Genomic DNA, 14514 nt, shown 5'->3' with positions numbered 1-14514 from the left:
TGGAACACATGTTTCAAGACAATTCCCTTCTTGTCAGTGGCAAACAGAGCGGTGAAAAATACAAGATGGAAGATTTAAGGTAAAAGGCGTTTGTCAACAGTGGAGCTAGCATAAAGAGGGGTGTGACTGCTGCTATTGAGGTCATGGGAGAAAAGCTGTGTGTTAATGTGAGGGTTAGCAGCCCCTAATGTGTTCCTGACTCCACTGTGGGATGAGTAATCCCACAATTCCACTTTCTCAGCACCTGCTGTTGGCTCCCGCTTTACATACACACACACACACACACACACACACACACGTTCAGACAACAGACAACCTCTTTCGCTCTCCTCCCTCTCGCGGGTTTGTTATATGGTGGGTGGTTCATCGAATGGTCTTTAATAACCATAGTAACAAATGACTGCATCACGCTTATATTGTTTTCACGGCTTTCTCAAGGTGCACCAAAGGAAGCCGGGGCAGGGTTTTGTTTTTTTTTATTTAAGAGTACTGGTATTCACTGGGCCTCGGTGAGTCATGGAGCGCTACACCTGTTCCCATCTCCAAGGAGAACACAGCTGGCCCAGTCCTTCAACACACACATAAACACACACACACACACAATTCACAAACCCCAATCCTCAAATCTCCACTAAGCAGGGGAGGGCTGACATCCATCCCTAAAACATCTGCCCAGTAAACACTACCACAGTATCCTCAGTAGTTTAACTTTGCTTTTAGCTGATAGTTCACCCTTGTAATTCTTCACTGTAAACGATACGCACAGGCACACTACCATATCCATAGAGGAATAATGTTCAGTTTAATCGCCGACACGCTATACTCGGTTCCGGTATCCACTTCAGGAAGCGCTGGGAGAGCAGAGACGGAAAGAGGGAAGGAAGCTTTTGCACATCCTAAACTCTGTCCTCAGGTTACATTTCCTATAAGCCACGGCTCGGTAATTAGCGCTCGTTAGACTAGCTAGCTGGGCTCATGTGATGTGTTGTAAAAACGCACTCCGCTCCCACATAGAGGTTCTCATTTGCTGGGATATTAAGCACAGTCTGAAGGCCAAGCCTCTCCGGAGAGCAAACCGTGGTGTGTGTGTGTGCATGTGTGTGTGTGAGCGTGTATGCATACATCAGCACCTGCATGATATCTATCTACCGCAATACATTGGGGCAAGTTTCATCATCTAATTATCAGTCCCAGTCTCAATAAGTACCTTACCTAACATTGTGAATAGCGGCGTGCCATTCAGTTCTTACAAAGAGCTCCTTGATGCTCATACAGTAGCCTCTGCCCTTTGATGCTAATTAGTTTTCTCATCCTATTGTCAACCATGACATTCAGGTTGTTTTTTTCCCCTGCCACTGCACACCTCATTCCATACAGGCGAACATGTCGTGATCAAGGGCTTAGTTAGTGAGATCCGGTTTGTCTATTATGGCACTCATCGTGGCATTATTGGATTATCGCATTTAATACACAAAGGTTTCATACATCAATACTAAAACAGTAAGCATCCATGTAAGAAACTCTTAAAAGTACGGAGTAATCAATAATACATGTTTTGATGGCTAAGATTCTAATCAGCTTCTTCTCTTTGTGCCTGTGTGTGTGTGTGTGTTTGTCCCATCCCAGTGAGGGAGGAGTGTGTGTCGGACGGCGAGGATGATGTCAGCACAGACGCCCTGGTGGAGGAGATGCTCCAGCAGGGAGACACGGCCGTCATCTACCCCGAGGCCCCCGAGGACGAGCAGCAGCGCCAGGGCACGCCCGAAGCCAGCGGCCACGACGAGAACGGTGCGTTGCATAACCACACAGTCCAGCCCGTACATTTCACACTGGTACAGCAGGTACAGAAAACTAAGCGAGCACTTATCAAAATCATTTTGCATGTAAAAACCCCATCCAGAAATGCCATTATGTACTTGGTGTATTAATTGCTTGAAATGCAATTGCTACCTTTTTTTGCCGCGCGCACAAGCAAGGTATAGTGACTCACTTGAATGGAGCCGTACTAAAACACACACCATCATTTCCACCTGAGAGCTCTCAGTCGCTGAGCTCTCACACCATTACTGCACCTACCCAGTAATTACTTGCCCCCCGGGGATCGCTCTACCTGCTCCCTCTCTCACCTCAGGTGTTAACTCCACCCCATTAACGCCGCTCTCCGACATCATTACACACACAGCTATTTGTTAAGTGCAACACACTGGGGCCTTTATGGCTTACGGGCTTTTGGCTTTTACCTGCTACCACAGAGGGAAAAAGGAAGGGGGGGAGGAGGGGTGTTTAGGGGAGGAAGAGAAACAGCAACACCTGAGTAAATTTGTCACGTCTGTGCGAGCGCTGACTCACAGCTACCTGGGCGATAATGTGTGTGCGTTCCCTTCCCGAGGCCCTCACCTGGCCCGCAGGGAAACTTAATACATCACCTGTTAACAAAGTAATGCTTTACCTGTGTGGGAGCCGGGCAACTGAGCCCCCTCTGCACGCCAGCATAGATCTAGGCGGACGACTGTTGTTTACCGAGCTCGCTTTTCTAAAGATGTGTGGGTGTTCATTTTGAAACACTTCTGACAGACAATAGGCAATCAAATGATGGGATTTCAGACATGTGAAAGCTGTTTTTGCTGGGCTTTGTGTTAGCAAGAAATACAAAGGAATCCAAAAGAAAAAAAATGCAGATTTCACTCCTGTGGTACTTCACCGTAATGGTCACCCATGTGCTGTGTTGATAATGACAGGAAGGTGTTGTTGCGGTCCATTTATCAGCCTTTATCCATTTGGTTACCTGGGTGCTGTTTACCTGAGGGGGAGGATCTGTCAGTGATTGGTGAAATAGCAGAGGAGTGTTACTGCGGCCGGCAGTCCAGAACATCAAAGGGCCCTCCCTATTGACCCTGTGTTAGACAGCCCCTTTTACCCCCTCTTTTCCTTCCCCCTTCACTCTCACATACATCATTATCACACTCTCCCCGTCTGTCTTGTCACCCAGGAACCCCTGATGCGTTCTCCCAGCTGCTCACCTGCCCCTACTGCTCACGTGGCTACAAGCGATACAGCTCCCTGAAGGAGCACATCAAGTACCGGCACGAGAAGAGCGAGGACAACTTCAGCTGCTCCCAGTGCAGCTACACCTTCGCATACCGCACTCAACTGGAGAGACACATGACGGCCCACAAGGCCGGCCGAGATCAGGTACAGACCAACTGACTAACTACTCAGGACTGTATACTGTAAAAACATGTTCGTTGGTTCAGTTTGTTTTAATATTTCAAATATTTCTTAAGTGTTAAGTGGCATTGCACTTTTCAGTGAAAATTCCCTTCTTGGTTTCAAATACTTTATGCAACTGGATTGCTTGTGATCAGTTACATCCTGTTTTAGCAGCATACTACTTGTGTGGTACTGTGGTAATGAAGTATATTAAACTACAAACTAGTCAGTATCTTATACTGTAAAAACATTCACTGGTTCAATTTGAAAGCCCAAATATTTCTGATTCATCTCCATTAGGTATTTTAAATTAATTTAAGATCGAAATAGTCATTGCAGCTGGATTACTTGTGATTTGTTAAATCCTGTTTTAATCGCACACTACTTGTGGAGTACTACAGTAATTATGCACAGATAAAGTAATTCTAAATTATGTAACATGATGTGTAAACTTATTCCTGTTGCCTCAGCAATTACTATTGTAGGCATGAGTAAACGCCTGCTTCCAAACATGATAAATAAACATGACCTTTTGTCCTCGATTGATTAATGACGTTGTGGCGTGAATTAGTAGCAGTTCAAAGGTTGTGTTGTCATTGTGTGTCTGTCTGAACGACCCCTCTCCCCTTGTCCGGCAGAGACACGTCACACAGTCAGGAGGCAACCGAAAATTCAAGTGCACTGAATGTGGCAAAGCATTTAAATACAAGCACCACCTGAAGGAGCACCTACGCATTCACAGCGGTGAGTGGACAACCCCTGTCACCATGGCAGCATACTGTGTGTGCATATGTGTGTGTGTGTGTGTGTGTGTGTGTGTGTGTTCCTGTGAAAAACAGGGCTGGTGTACTTGCTAGTGATTCATTGCCATAATTCTCTATTAGCCACAGATGTTTCATCTCCATCAAACAAATATTTATGTTTTATTTATGTTTTAGCCAATTCCCTGTATTTAGATATCCATGATCGTGTTTCAGTCCATTGTGTGCTCTTCCTTAATGTGCCGTAATTGTGTTTCTTTTGGCATTATGGGACAGCAATTAGAGAGGGGCATTTCCCAATGGTGCCATTACATCAGCGTTTAAGCATCATTGAAATGCATTAGAGCTCTTTCCTGCCTTATAGCTCATAGCCTAGCCTGCTCATTTAGCTTCATTCACTAATGGAAGTCTGTGGCTCTCTCCCCCCGCCTCTCTTTTTCTCTCTCTCCTACACATTGTGTTTTTATACAGGGGAGAAACCCTACGAGTGCTCCAACTGCAAGAAGCGCTTCTCCCACTCGGGCTCCTACAGCTCCCACATCAGCAGTAAGAAGTGCATCAGCGTCATCTCAGTCAACGGCAGGCCGCGCTCGGGGAACGCCAAGACCCAGACCCAGTGCCCGTCGCCGGCCCTGCCCACCTCGCCCTCCACCCTCCGCACCCAGATCAGGGACAAGTTGGAGCACGGCAAGCCCCTGCAGGAGCAGCTGCCCCTCAACCAGATCAAGAGCGAGCCGGTGGACTACGAGTACAAGCCGACGGTGATGACGTCCCCGACTGTGACCGGCATAAACGGCGCGATCTTCAACGGGGGCGCGGCGGCTCCCCTGCAGGGCGCGGTGCAGGCTGTGGTCCTGCCCACCGTGGGGCTGGTGTCGCCCATCAGCATCAACCTGGCAGACCTGCAGAACGTTCTCAAAGTGGCCGTGGACGGTAACGTGATTCGCCAGGTGCTGGAGAGCAACGCCAAAAGCCAGGGGCTGGCGAACTCGGGTTTAACCACTGGAACGCTCCACCCCCCGCATCAGCAACTCATCTCAGCCATCAGCCTGCCTATTGTGGGCCAGGATGGTAACGCAAAGATCATAATCAACTACAGTCTGGACCCCAACCAGGCCCAGGCCCAGCTCATGGCCCAGAACCTGAAGAAAGAGCCGCAGCCGATCACACCAGCCGAGGCCGCCACCGAGACCTGCAAAGCCCAGAAACTCCCAGAGGACCTCACCGTCAGAAGCACCAGGGGCAAAGAAACTAAAGAGGTTGAAGAGGAGGGGAAGACCACTAAAACTTGTCTCCTGTGTGATAACTGTCCCGGGGGGCTGGAAGCGCTCCACGCCCTCAAGCACTGCAAGAAGGACGGTCTCAGGCTGAACGGAACGGGCCTGGACAAGTCTGAGTCCGCTATCGCCGCCCTGCTGTCAGAAGGAGGGCTTTGCAACCACCCCAAGAACCTCTTGTCCCTGCTCAAGGCCTACTTCGCCTTAAATGCAGAGCCCACCAAGGACGAGCTGGCCAAGATCTCTGACTCGGTCAGCCTGCCCACCCACGTGGTCAAGAAGTGGTTTGACAAAATGCAGGAGGGTCAGATATCGCTGGGCGCCCCGACACCTCCCTCTGAGGAGGAGGATACCTGTGAATCTAACAGTGTGGTGTCTCTGGTCCCAGGGAAGGACATGGCCACTATGAGCCCTTCTGCGACCCAGGGCAGCCCCACAGAGGGCACCCCGGCGGAGGTCAACGGCTCTCACAGCTCGCCGGCCTCCCCCTCGCCACTAAACCTGACGGCCGGGGGTCCCGTCCAAGCCCGGCCCCCCCAGAGCACTGAGGGACCCCTAGACCTGTCGCTGCCAAAGCCCACCAGGGACGAAGCGGAGAGGGCGGCGGCCAAAGCCCGCGTTTACCCCTCCCCTCCCTCTGGCTCCACCAATCAGGACGAACCCCTGAACTTGACTTGCACAAAGAAAGAGGCATCGCCACTCTCCAGCCCCATCACCCTGTACGCCAGCCAGCCAAGTGCCAACCCCATCAACATTATGACCACTCAGCTCCCCACCCTGGTGGCTATCGCCGACCAGGGCCGCATGCCGTGCCTGCGGGCGCTCACCACCAACAACAAACAGACTATCCTGATCCCCCAGCTGGCCTACACCTATACCACTACAGCAAGCAGCCCCGCTGGGACCGAGACGCAGGAAAAGACGATCCACCTCAACGGAATCAAGGTGTGCAACCGCTCGCTCTCCGTTTAGCAACAAATGAGCTTCCATGCAAGCTGAAAGTGAGGCGTGGCTTGTCTTTGTTCATTCTCCCTGCCAATTACTCAGTGAATATGGGCTGTGGTATGCAAGGGAGGAACTGAGTGGCATTTTTTCCCATGTGAATAACCTACCGTTAATTCTTACTGTTTCATCAAGCTTTATTAGCTCCCTCAGCATTTGAGAGTCTGTTTCTTGGCTCTAGTTCCACTGGAGGTCAGCCACAGTGAACAGGTTAAACTCTACCTATTGATTTACAGATAGGAAAGACTGTTTAACACGGTAGCCATTTTGAGAGGCAAGTGGATTGGAATCAAGTTGGCTTTTCTCTTTTTGGAGCGATCAGTCAAACCCTTCAGTCCAGATCATTACTTCTCATCGTTCCAAACCGCTAGAACATGATAGATAGTTTGAAACCATCCAAACTCCAATCAATAAGTCATATATAGAAATGTCAGAATTCAGCTCTTTGTAAAATGATAGCCCCTAATAGTTCTTCATTGTGCAGACACCTAATGGGCCCATAATGATGGATCCAGATCTATCCCGGTGTGTGAGTGATCTTCCTGGGCTGTCACCCAGAGGACATGAGGCTGCACTTTACTGCAGAGCCCCTATCGATCCGCTGGAATCTGTTTAAACGCCGCACCTCTGCCTGCCCCATTGATTTATTGTTGTTGTATTATGCTTTCGTGTTAAGTGGATTGGCATAGACCTGCCTTGTAAAAAAGAGCCCTGTGTATATATATCAGTTCCTTAATAATGCCTCACATCTCCTCCCGCTGCATCAGTGGGTGTATTCCTCCTGGTCCAGTGATATAAGAAAGCTGTAGGTGTGCTCATAAGTGAACAGCATGAGTGTGCTAAGTGCCTTACTCATTGTTGAATCACAGCTGTTTTTTCAGGCCAAGGAAAGGGCTGGTGGAGTCTACTGGGTGTTTTTGCTCACCCATAAACTGAATTCTGAGTGATTTTAATTTCACAAGTTCTGCCAGAGAGAGCCGTGAGCAGGATATGACATGACTCGATTTCCTGCCATGCACACGCACGCTGTTCACTGGTATTCTGTTATTAATGAGTCATTCATTGTGTTTTTCTGTAAAAACAAAACAGAAATATCTCGTTTTGAATTGCCGTCCGTTGTGTTAATGCATGTGTCTCATGTCCTCCAGGAGGAGAAGCAGGACACCGGCTCGGAGGGCGTGTCCACCATGGAGGAGCAGAACGACTCGGACTCGGGCCCCCCGAGGAAGAAGATGAAGAAGACGGAGAGCGGCATGTACGCCTGCGACCTGTGCGACAAGATCTTCCAGAAGAGCAGCTCGCTGCTGCGACACAAATACGAACACACAGGTAAAACATCAAAATAAAACTTCCCATGTACTTTCCAAACCTACGCGCGAACGCGGCCAACAATCACAGATGGACTCTGAATAAAACGCATTGCCGGAACTTCCCTCACCATCACTCACTGTTGAGTCCTGGGAAAAGATGAGTCAGAGTGCAAGTGAAAGGGGGATTTTGAGCTATCGCACGCTGCAGCGCTCGGTGGTGTAAAGCAGCAGAGGGTGGACACTTCCATTCCAGCAGGTATTACTCAACATGCACAGAAGAGGTCTGAGAAGTTCTTTCCGCCAACTCCCCTCCTCTGCACTGCCAGCTACATTACCTTCTCATGTGAAGCACCAAATGTTGCAACAGGCGAGCTCTGGTAGTGATTTGGACCGCTCGAACGGGGATGATGCCGCGGCCAAGTGCAGGTCAACACTCTGAGAGGCGTTTTTTTTTTTTTTTTTGTTTCTTTTTTTCTTTATTACTCTGATACCTGGCTATGAGCCGCAGTGTTCAGCTCCAAATGACCTCACCTAGCCTCAAACCCGCTGTTCCCTGCCTGGATAAAGTTTCCTTGAAGGTTTTCAGGCACAATTGTTGCACTTTTGTTGTATTGTTTTGAAATGCTCTCCTTGGATACGTTGATGATAGATATTATTATGGATTCTCAGCCAGTGGCACCCTCCCTTTCACGCAGCTACGTGGGGGATTCACTGCCACTGGTACATTTCAGAGCGTTTTAATGTGTTCCTCCCGTGTCTGTGCTTTTTCACTCGACAGCATTTTTCACTCTATATCATGGCATTCATTCATTTCTTACAGCGACGTCGTTGTATATTTACGCCGTGCTTTATCCTCTCTTTTCTCCGCAGGGAAGCGACCTCACGAGTGCGGCATCTGCAGCAAGGCCTTCAAACACAAGCACCACTTGATCGAACACATGCGGCTCCACTCGGGGGAGAAGCCGTACCAGTGCGACAAGTGCGGCAAGCGCTTCTCCCACTCGGGCTCCTACTCGCAGCACATGAACCACCGCTACTCCTACTGCAAGAAGGAGGCGCCGGGCCAGGGGGGAGGAGGGCGAGAGAGCCCCGAGGAGGACGGGGAGGCCCGGGCCGAGATGGAGCTGGAGGCGCTGGGCCGGGCGCAGCGGACCCCCTCCCGGCTGGACTCGGACGAGCGGGGCAGCAGCGCCCGCGAGGACGAGGAGAGCGAGGAGGAGGAGGAGGAGGAGGAGGCGGCGGCGGAGGAGAGGAGGCCAGTGAGCGGAGAGGAGGACGAGGAGGAGGGCGCCGTGGATATGGACGACATCCAGGTGGTGCAGATTGGGGACGAAGGGGGGGATGACGAGGAGGAGGAGGAGGAGGTGGTGGAAGAGGAGGGACAGAGAGAGGGGGAGAGGGAAGAGCGGGGCCAGGACGGAGATGGAGAGGAAGAGGTGGAGAGGGTAGTGGTGGGGGGAGAAGGAGGAGGAGGAGGGCAGGAGGAGAGAGGGGTAGAGGTGAAGCAGGAGGAAGAGGAGGAAAGAGAGGAGGAGGAGGCAGACACGAGGCAAGAGGAAGTGGGAGAGGAGAGAAGAGAAGAGAAGAGGGAGAAGGTGGAGGTGGAGGAGGAAGCGGAGGAGGCGATGGATACGGAGGAAGGGGTGACATCAGCGCAGGGGGGGGGAGGGGGAGACGGAGGAGCGGGCGGGGGCGGAAGCGGAGGTCACGGAGGAGACTGGAGGCGAAACAAACGGGGACACGGTTTCGGAAGACAAGAACCAGACGCCGCAGGAGGAAGGAGATACTGAATAAAAAGAGGAACCAGACCGACGACGGTATATTCTCTCCTGGATGAGACGCAATCAGACCCCAGCCCCCCCCCCCTCCCCCTCCCCCTCCCCCCCCCTCACTCCTCCCCCCTCCCCCCCTCCTCATGAAAACTGGCGGAAAAGGAGAGCGCAGGAGACGGAAGTTTGGTTCCTCGGACAAATTTGTTTCAGTTCACTACTGTGTAGAAATCCAGGTGTGCCTGAAAAAAAAAATACTAGTGACTTTTCCTGCAGGAGAACGCCTTCTCGCTGTTCGAAAAAATTCATTTGTAAAGAAAAATGAAAAGACGAAGACGAACATGAATTTTAACAACGGAGGAAATGCATTATACAGACTTTGGAAGCTAGAGCCGACACGTTTTAGATAATGTTTTATTACTAAAACACCTTGGGTCATTTCTTTTTATCAGTGTTACTAATTTTATCACTCATATTTTAACCTTTAAAAAGCTGTACAGTTGGGAGATATTTCTATACCTTTTTATTGCCAATGAACAAAAAAAAAAAAATCAGTATTTTATTAAGTTGGAAGGAAAATAAGAAAAATCCTGTGCACTACAAGTGGCTTGGTTTACCTATGGATGGAGCAGTTGAGTTATGTTGTCTACCCTTCAGTATTACCGCACTAGACCTACCACGCCATCACAGCTAGCAGACGTTAGCATGACGTTTTGTTGTTGTTTTGAACGGATTGTGAGCCTTAAGAAGAAAAAAAAAAAAACGACGGAGAGCGGAACGGGCGCGTTCCGTCGCGTTCTGCGTCTAGTTCCTGGAGGTACTAGCGTCGATTTTTGTTCATTTACAAATCAGTGTTTTAAATGTTCAGAGCGAGCAGAAAGAGGACGTAGAAAACCTTTTGACCCCCCCAGACCTACCCCCCCATCCCCACCCCCACTCCGAGCCTTATGCAAAAAAAAACAAAAAAAAAACAAGAGAAACATGCATATCAAAAGTGCCATTGAATATTGCTGTTGAACCTTAGCAGTGTGATCAGGTATTGCCGGGGCCCCACATTGGATCGCAGCTCGACCCGTCAACTAATAAACCGCTATACTGTCGACTTTGGCTCGCCACCACACCTGATAGAGTAGAACTTAGCCCATAGCGCATATCCATGTATCATAGATTTGACATGAGTTGTTTCTATTTCTAATCTGAGCGCACCGGAGACTAAAAAGGACTACAAATGCACATGTTTTCAAAAAATGGATGATGAAGTATGATTTGTAATTGCATTTACAAAACGTACCTTTTCAGACCCTGTCCAGTGCACTTGTTTAACACACCGTGAAAATGCTCACTCTCTCTCTTCAGGTAACAAATGTAGGCAAATATGAATCCCAGGAGTTTAATTCAGACAAATGTTTTTACCTGTCAGTATTATTTTGTCAGTGTTGTTTTTTTTTCTGTTCATGTTTTCTGTTCTGTTTCATTGTGCGTACTGTATGTTTTCAGCAATGGCAGTATTATCCCCACCCCCAATGATATGGGTATGTCTGTTTAGTTATAGAGAACTTTTATATTTATGTGTCTTATTTTTTATATTTCTTTATGGTTATTTATTACACTATGTAGTGTACAATACTGTAGTTTGTATTAATACGATAATATATTTTAGTATGGAAAAAAACAAGATTCAAGTCAAAGGCAAATGACTACAAGGCTGGAAAAATGAGACTCCGGCATACTGAAGTATGTTTTCCGAACAAATGAAATGATGTTTTTCCTCGGGAAAAAAAGAAAACCGCACCCTACAAGCCTGAAATTGGAACCTGTGACCTCTCTGCATCCATTCTCATGTTAGTTTAGTTTTCTTTCCCCTCTCTAATATGAAGCTACTGAACTTTTGAAAACTAATTGTATGTCTAATAGCATGAGTGTGCTGTTGTATTGAAGGATGATCCTTAACCACAAAAACTGTCCTTTTGCCAAGCCAAAATAATATTGACGTATGTTCTTATGTTTTTATTTGTGCCAATTTGTTACTTTGTATGTCAGTGTCAAGACCACGCCCTCTTTTATATGTCCTTCCCTCTTTTAACATCCCCCATTGGTCATTTTTTATAGTGATTGTTTTGTTTTTTTTGGTTTGTTTTCTTTTTTTTTGGTTCATTTTTTTATGACTCCCCATCTCACAATAAAATACATCAATTACAAGCTGCTGGATTTGTGATGGTAATGTCATTATAATGAGTTTTGACATCATGCGTTGTCAGAGTGTTGCTTGGTATGCGATATATAAGCAAATATAACAATAACAGAAATATGACACTGAACAGTTTACAGTTAACACCCATGCAGTTCACAGCATCATTTAACCAAACAGCCATTCACATTTGCCAAAGGATACACAAAAAGGTATGAAAGATATGAAACGATTCCCTATTGCAATCATTTCAAAGAATAAACTTTAAAAAAAAAACGATGAAATTAAATGTTCAGCATCCATGCTTTTTCCACAGATAAGAATAAGTTTGTATATCTGAAAATTCTTGTCACTCCTCAACTCAAATCACAATATCACTGCAAAATGTGACTGCAGAAATTATCAAATTTCATTTAAACTAGAATTGAGTCCTAAAATCTTGTTTTTCATAACACAAGTGAAAAAATGTTTCCAATACAATTTTACAGTTGATTTGCTGTTGAAACAAGGGAAAATGTCTCAATCCCTTGGTAGAGTGTATCGCTTGCTCCAAGAAAAATACCATTCTAACACTTGATACAAGATGAAATCACTTGTTACACTGGATACTTCTTGCAGCGCTGGTCTTCAGGAACCTTTCCACTGAACCCGGCCTCTCCCCGTCCCACAAGACCCAGCCTGCACCCCTCAGTGATCAGTCAGAACCCCCCGTGTGTCCAGCCAGTCTGCCTGGTAGCAGCGCAGCCCAAGGTCAACCCTATTGATCCAGATTAGGTTTCCAACAGGGTCGACCCTCCTGTCCCCCCACCTCCCCTCCCCCCCACCGGCATGAATTAGTAATGGAATGGACTGAAAATCCATAGCCTGTTGAGGAGCCTGAAAATGATACAATAGCTGGTGAACATAACTGATAGTCGGCTCCCTCGCCCTCTCTTCCCAGGAGGTTTGGCAAGGGGGGGGGAAACAGCCTCGCAGTCTCTCTGCTTCCAAAGAGGGTTTCGGGGGGGGGGGGGGGGGGGGAATTTCAGGATAGTCCCTTAAATCAAAGAGGTGCTGCTGTTTCGGTGCCTATGTGCCTGAAAGAAAAGCAGGTGTGGGCGTGAGTGGGAGGGGATTCAGCACGGCAAAGTCTCCCTTTGTCTGTGGATGGAGTGGGATCGGTGTGATCAATGTGGAAAAGGAGCTTGTGTGTCTGTGTCTGTGTGTGTGTGTGTGTGTGTGTGTGTGTAGGCTTGCATGAGCTTGTGTGTGCACGTCCATGCGTTTGTGTCGCTGTAATTGCCTGACTTTGCATGAGTGTGTGTGTTTTTATATGTGTGTGTTGGGGAGGGGGGTTTGGTTGTGTGACAGAGAGAGTAATCTGTCAGGTTTTGAGCTGTTGATTCTGCCATCATGCTGAATGGCTCCCAAGAGACAGTGGGAGTGGAGGAGGGGAGGGTGGGATAATGCTTTATAGCACAGCTCACACCATAACATTACTGTGTCAAACAGCCCAACAGCATCTAGTAATTGTGCCTATTATAAATCGCTTTAACCGGTGGCGAGAAACCATTCTGAAACTCCAAAACATCATAACGCTCCTGCAGGCTGTGGCCGAGGGCTCGGGCTGCTGCTGCGGGGCTGGGTTTTTTTTTTTTTTTGCAAAAAAGGCTTTCCAGTCGGATCCGGGGACTTAAAGCCAAGATATTGCCATATGTTCTGCTGGGCTCAGCATTTCAAAGGAAAATTGAAAAGCTATAACTGCTAAGAGGATATGGAGTGCTCTTGCCAATAATGGCGCAAAAGCCTGATGAAGTATCATGGCTGCCGGGGCTCTGACACGGAGCCAAACCCAGGGGCAACGCTCCCCGGGGAAATTTAGAGAAAAGCCGGGAGGAGGAGGAAAGAAAACCCCCGCGCGCAGGAAATAGCAGTCACTTAAATATCATGTTCATTTACTCAACCACTAAATACCAGAACGTACACAGAGACCTTGTGTGTGTGTGTGTGTGTGTGTGTGTATGTGTGAAAGGGGGCAGGTTAATATGCCACTTCATGTGACAAATTGCTGTTTCAGAGCGCCATTTTTAACACGGCCGTCCAGCAGAAGCTCATGCATAACTGGAAATCTATTAATCTACTTATATAATCTGTGAGATGTGGAGGAAAAAAAAACATTCTAAAAATATTGCTTGGCTTTACAGACCGATAGACCTGAAGACTACATCTGTGTCACTGTCAGCCAACCAGTCACAACGAAATGAAAAATGGCTTTTTTTTCTTGTTAGCTGATTCTCCACATCATAACATACACCTGTCTAATAATAAATGTGAAAAAGAATATTTGCTTTCATTTTCTCACATTTTTATAACAAAATCCCACTACTTTCACTTTCACAGCAGTGCATTTTTGAGTGTTCACCTCGCCTCACCCAATTTCCTAAAGTTTCATTTTCCTAAAACTCCATGGTTCTGGTGTCTGAATTTATTCATTTTGAAGAATATTACATTTGTGACAGCTCAAAATTTTTAAACTTTTGAAGACTTTTGAACAGTCTCTCCCTGTGTTATGTCCCGCCTTAACATCCTGTTTCAACCGGAATTACATAACATTATGGAAACAAGACATTTCCTTCACATTTCCATTTCCTTCTGATTTTAAGGTATAATCTCAAACATAAGCACACACATGAAGACAGAACACACTGCGATCAAGTGTGTGTCCAATTGAGGCCGTCCAAAGATTCCAGAGCAGCCATCTCAGGAGGTCAGCGAGAACATCCTGGTGTGTGGGTGTGTGTGTGTGTGTGTGTGTGTGTGTGTGTGGAGCGAAGGGGTTGATTGGATTGTCATTGCGCTGTATTTAGCTCATACCTTAAAGATCTCCCAGGAGAATTACCCTTCAAGGAATACACCGATCGTTAGCTGCTGGGATCCATAAGGTTTTAGGTGTCCTTGTTTAGCAGCGAGTCATTACCCTGAATCCTGTTCACCTTTTACCAATCACCTCAATCACAA

At 47.5% G+C, this 14514-nt stretch overlaps 1 protein-coding gene across 1 annotated transcript in view; it reads left to right on the top strand.

Annotated features, from left to right (window-relative positions):
* The window catches only part of LOC139914257 (zinc finger E-box-binding homeobox 1), a 51891-nt gene extending 41625 nt beyond the window's left edge, over nt 1-10266 (top strand). Inside the window, 7 exon segments of the mRNA XM_078291311.1 lie at nt 1627-1788; nt 2990-3192; nt 3849-3954; nt 4443-6193; nt 7399-7579; nt 8431-9224; nt 9226-10266. Of these exon segments, the coding sequence (XP_078147437.1) occupies nt 1627-1788; nt 2990-3192; nt 3849-3954; nt 4443-6193; nt 7399-7579; nt 8431-9224; nt 9226-9354 (3326 nt within the window). The 3' untranslated portion in view covers nt 9355-10266.
* Nucleotides 10267-14514: the final 4248 nt, after the last annotated feature.

This window comes from Centroberyx gerrardi, chromosome 22 (genome assembly GCF_048128805.1).
Source record: "Centroberyx gerrardi isolate f3 chromosome 22, fCenGer3.hap1.cur.20231027, whole genome shotgun sequence".
Classification (NCBI taxonomy): domain Eukaryota; kingdom Metazoa; phylum Chordata; class Actinopteri; order Beryciformes; family Berycidae; genus Centroberyx; species Centroberyx gerrardi.
Note: the sequence above shows the minus strand (reverse complement) of the source record. Positions and strands in the feature narration are given on the sequence as shown.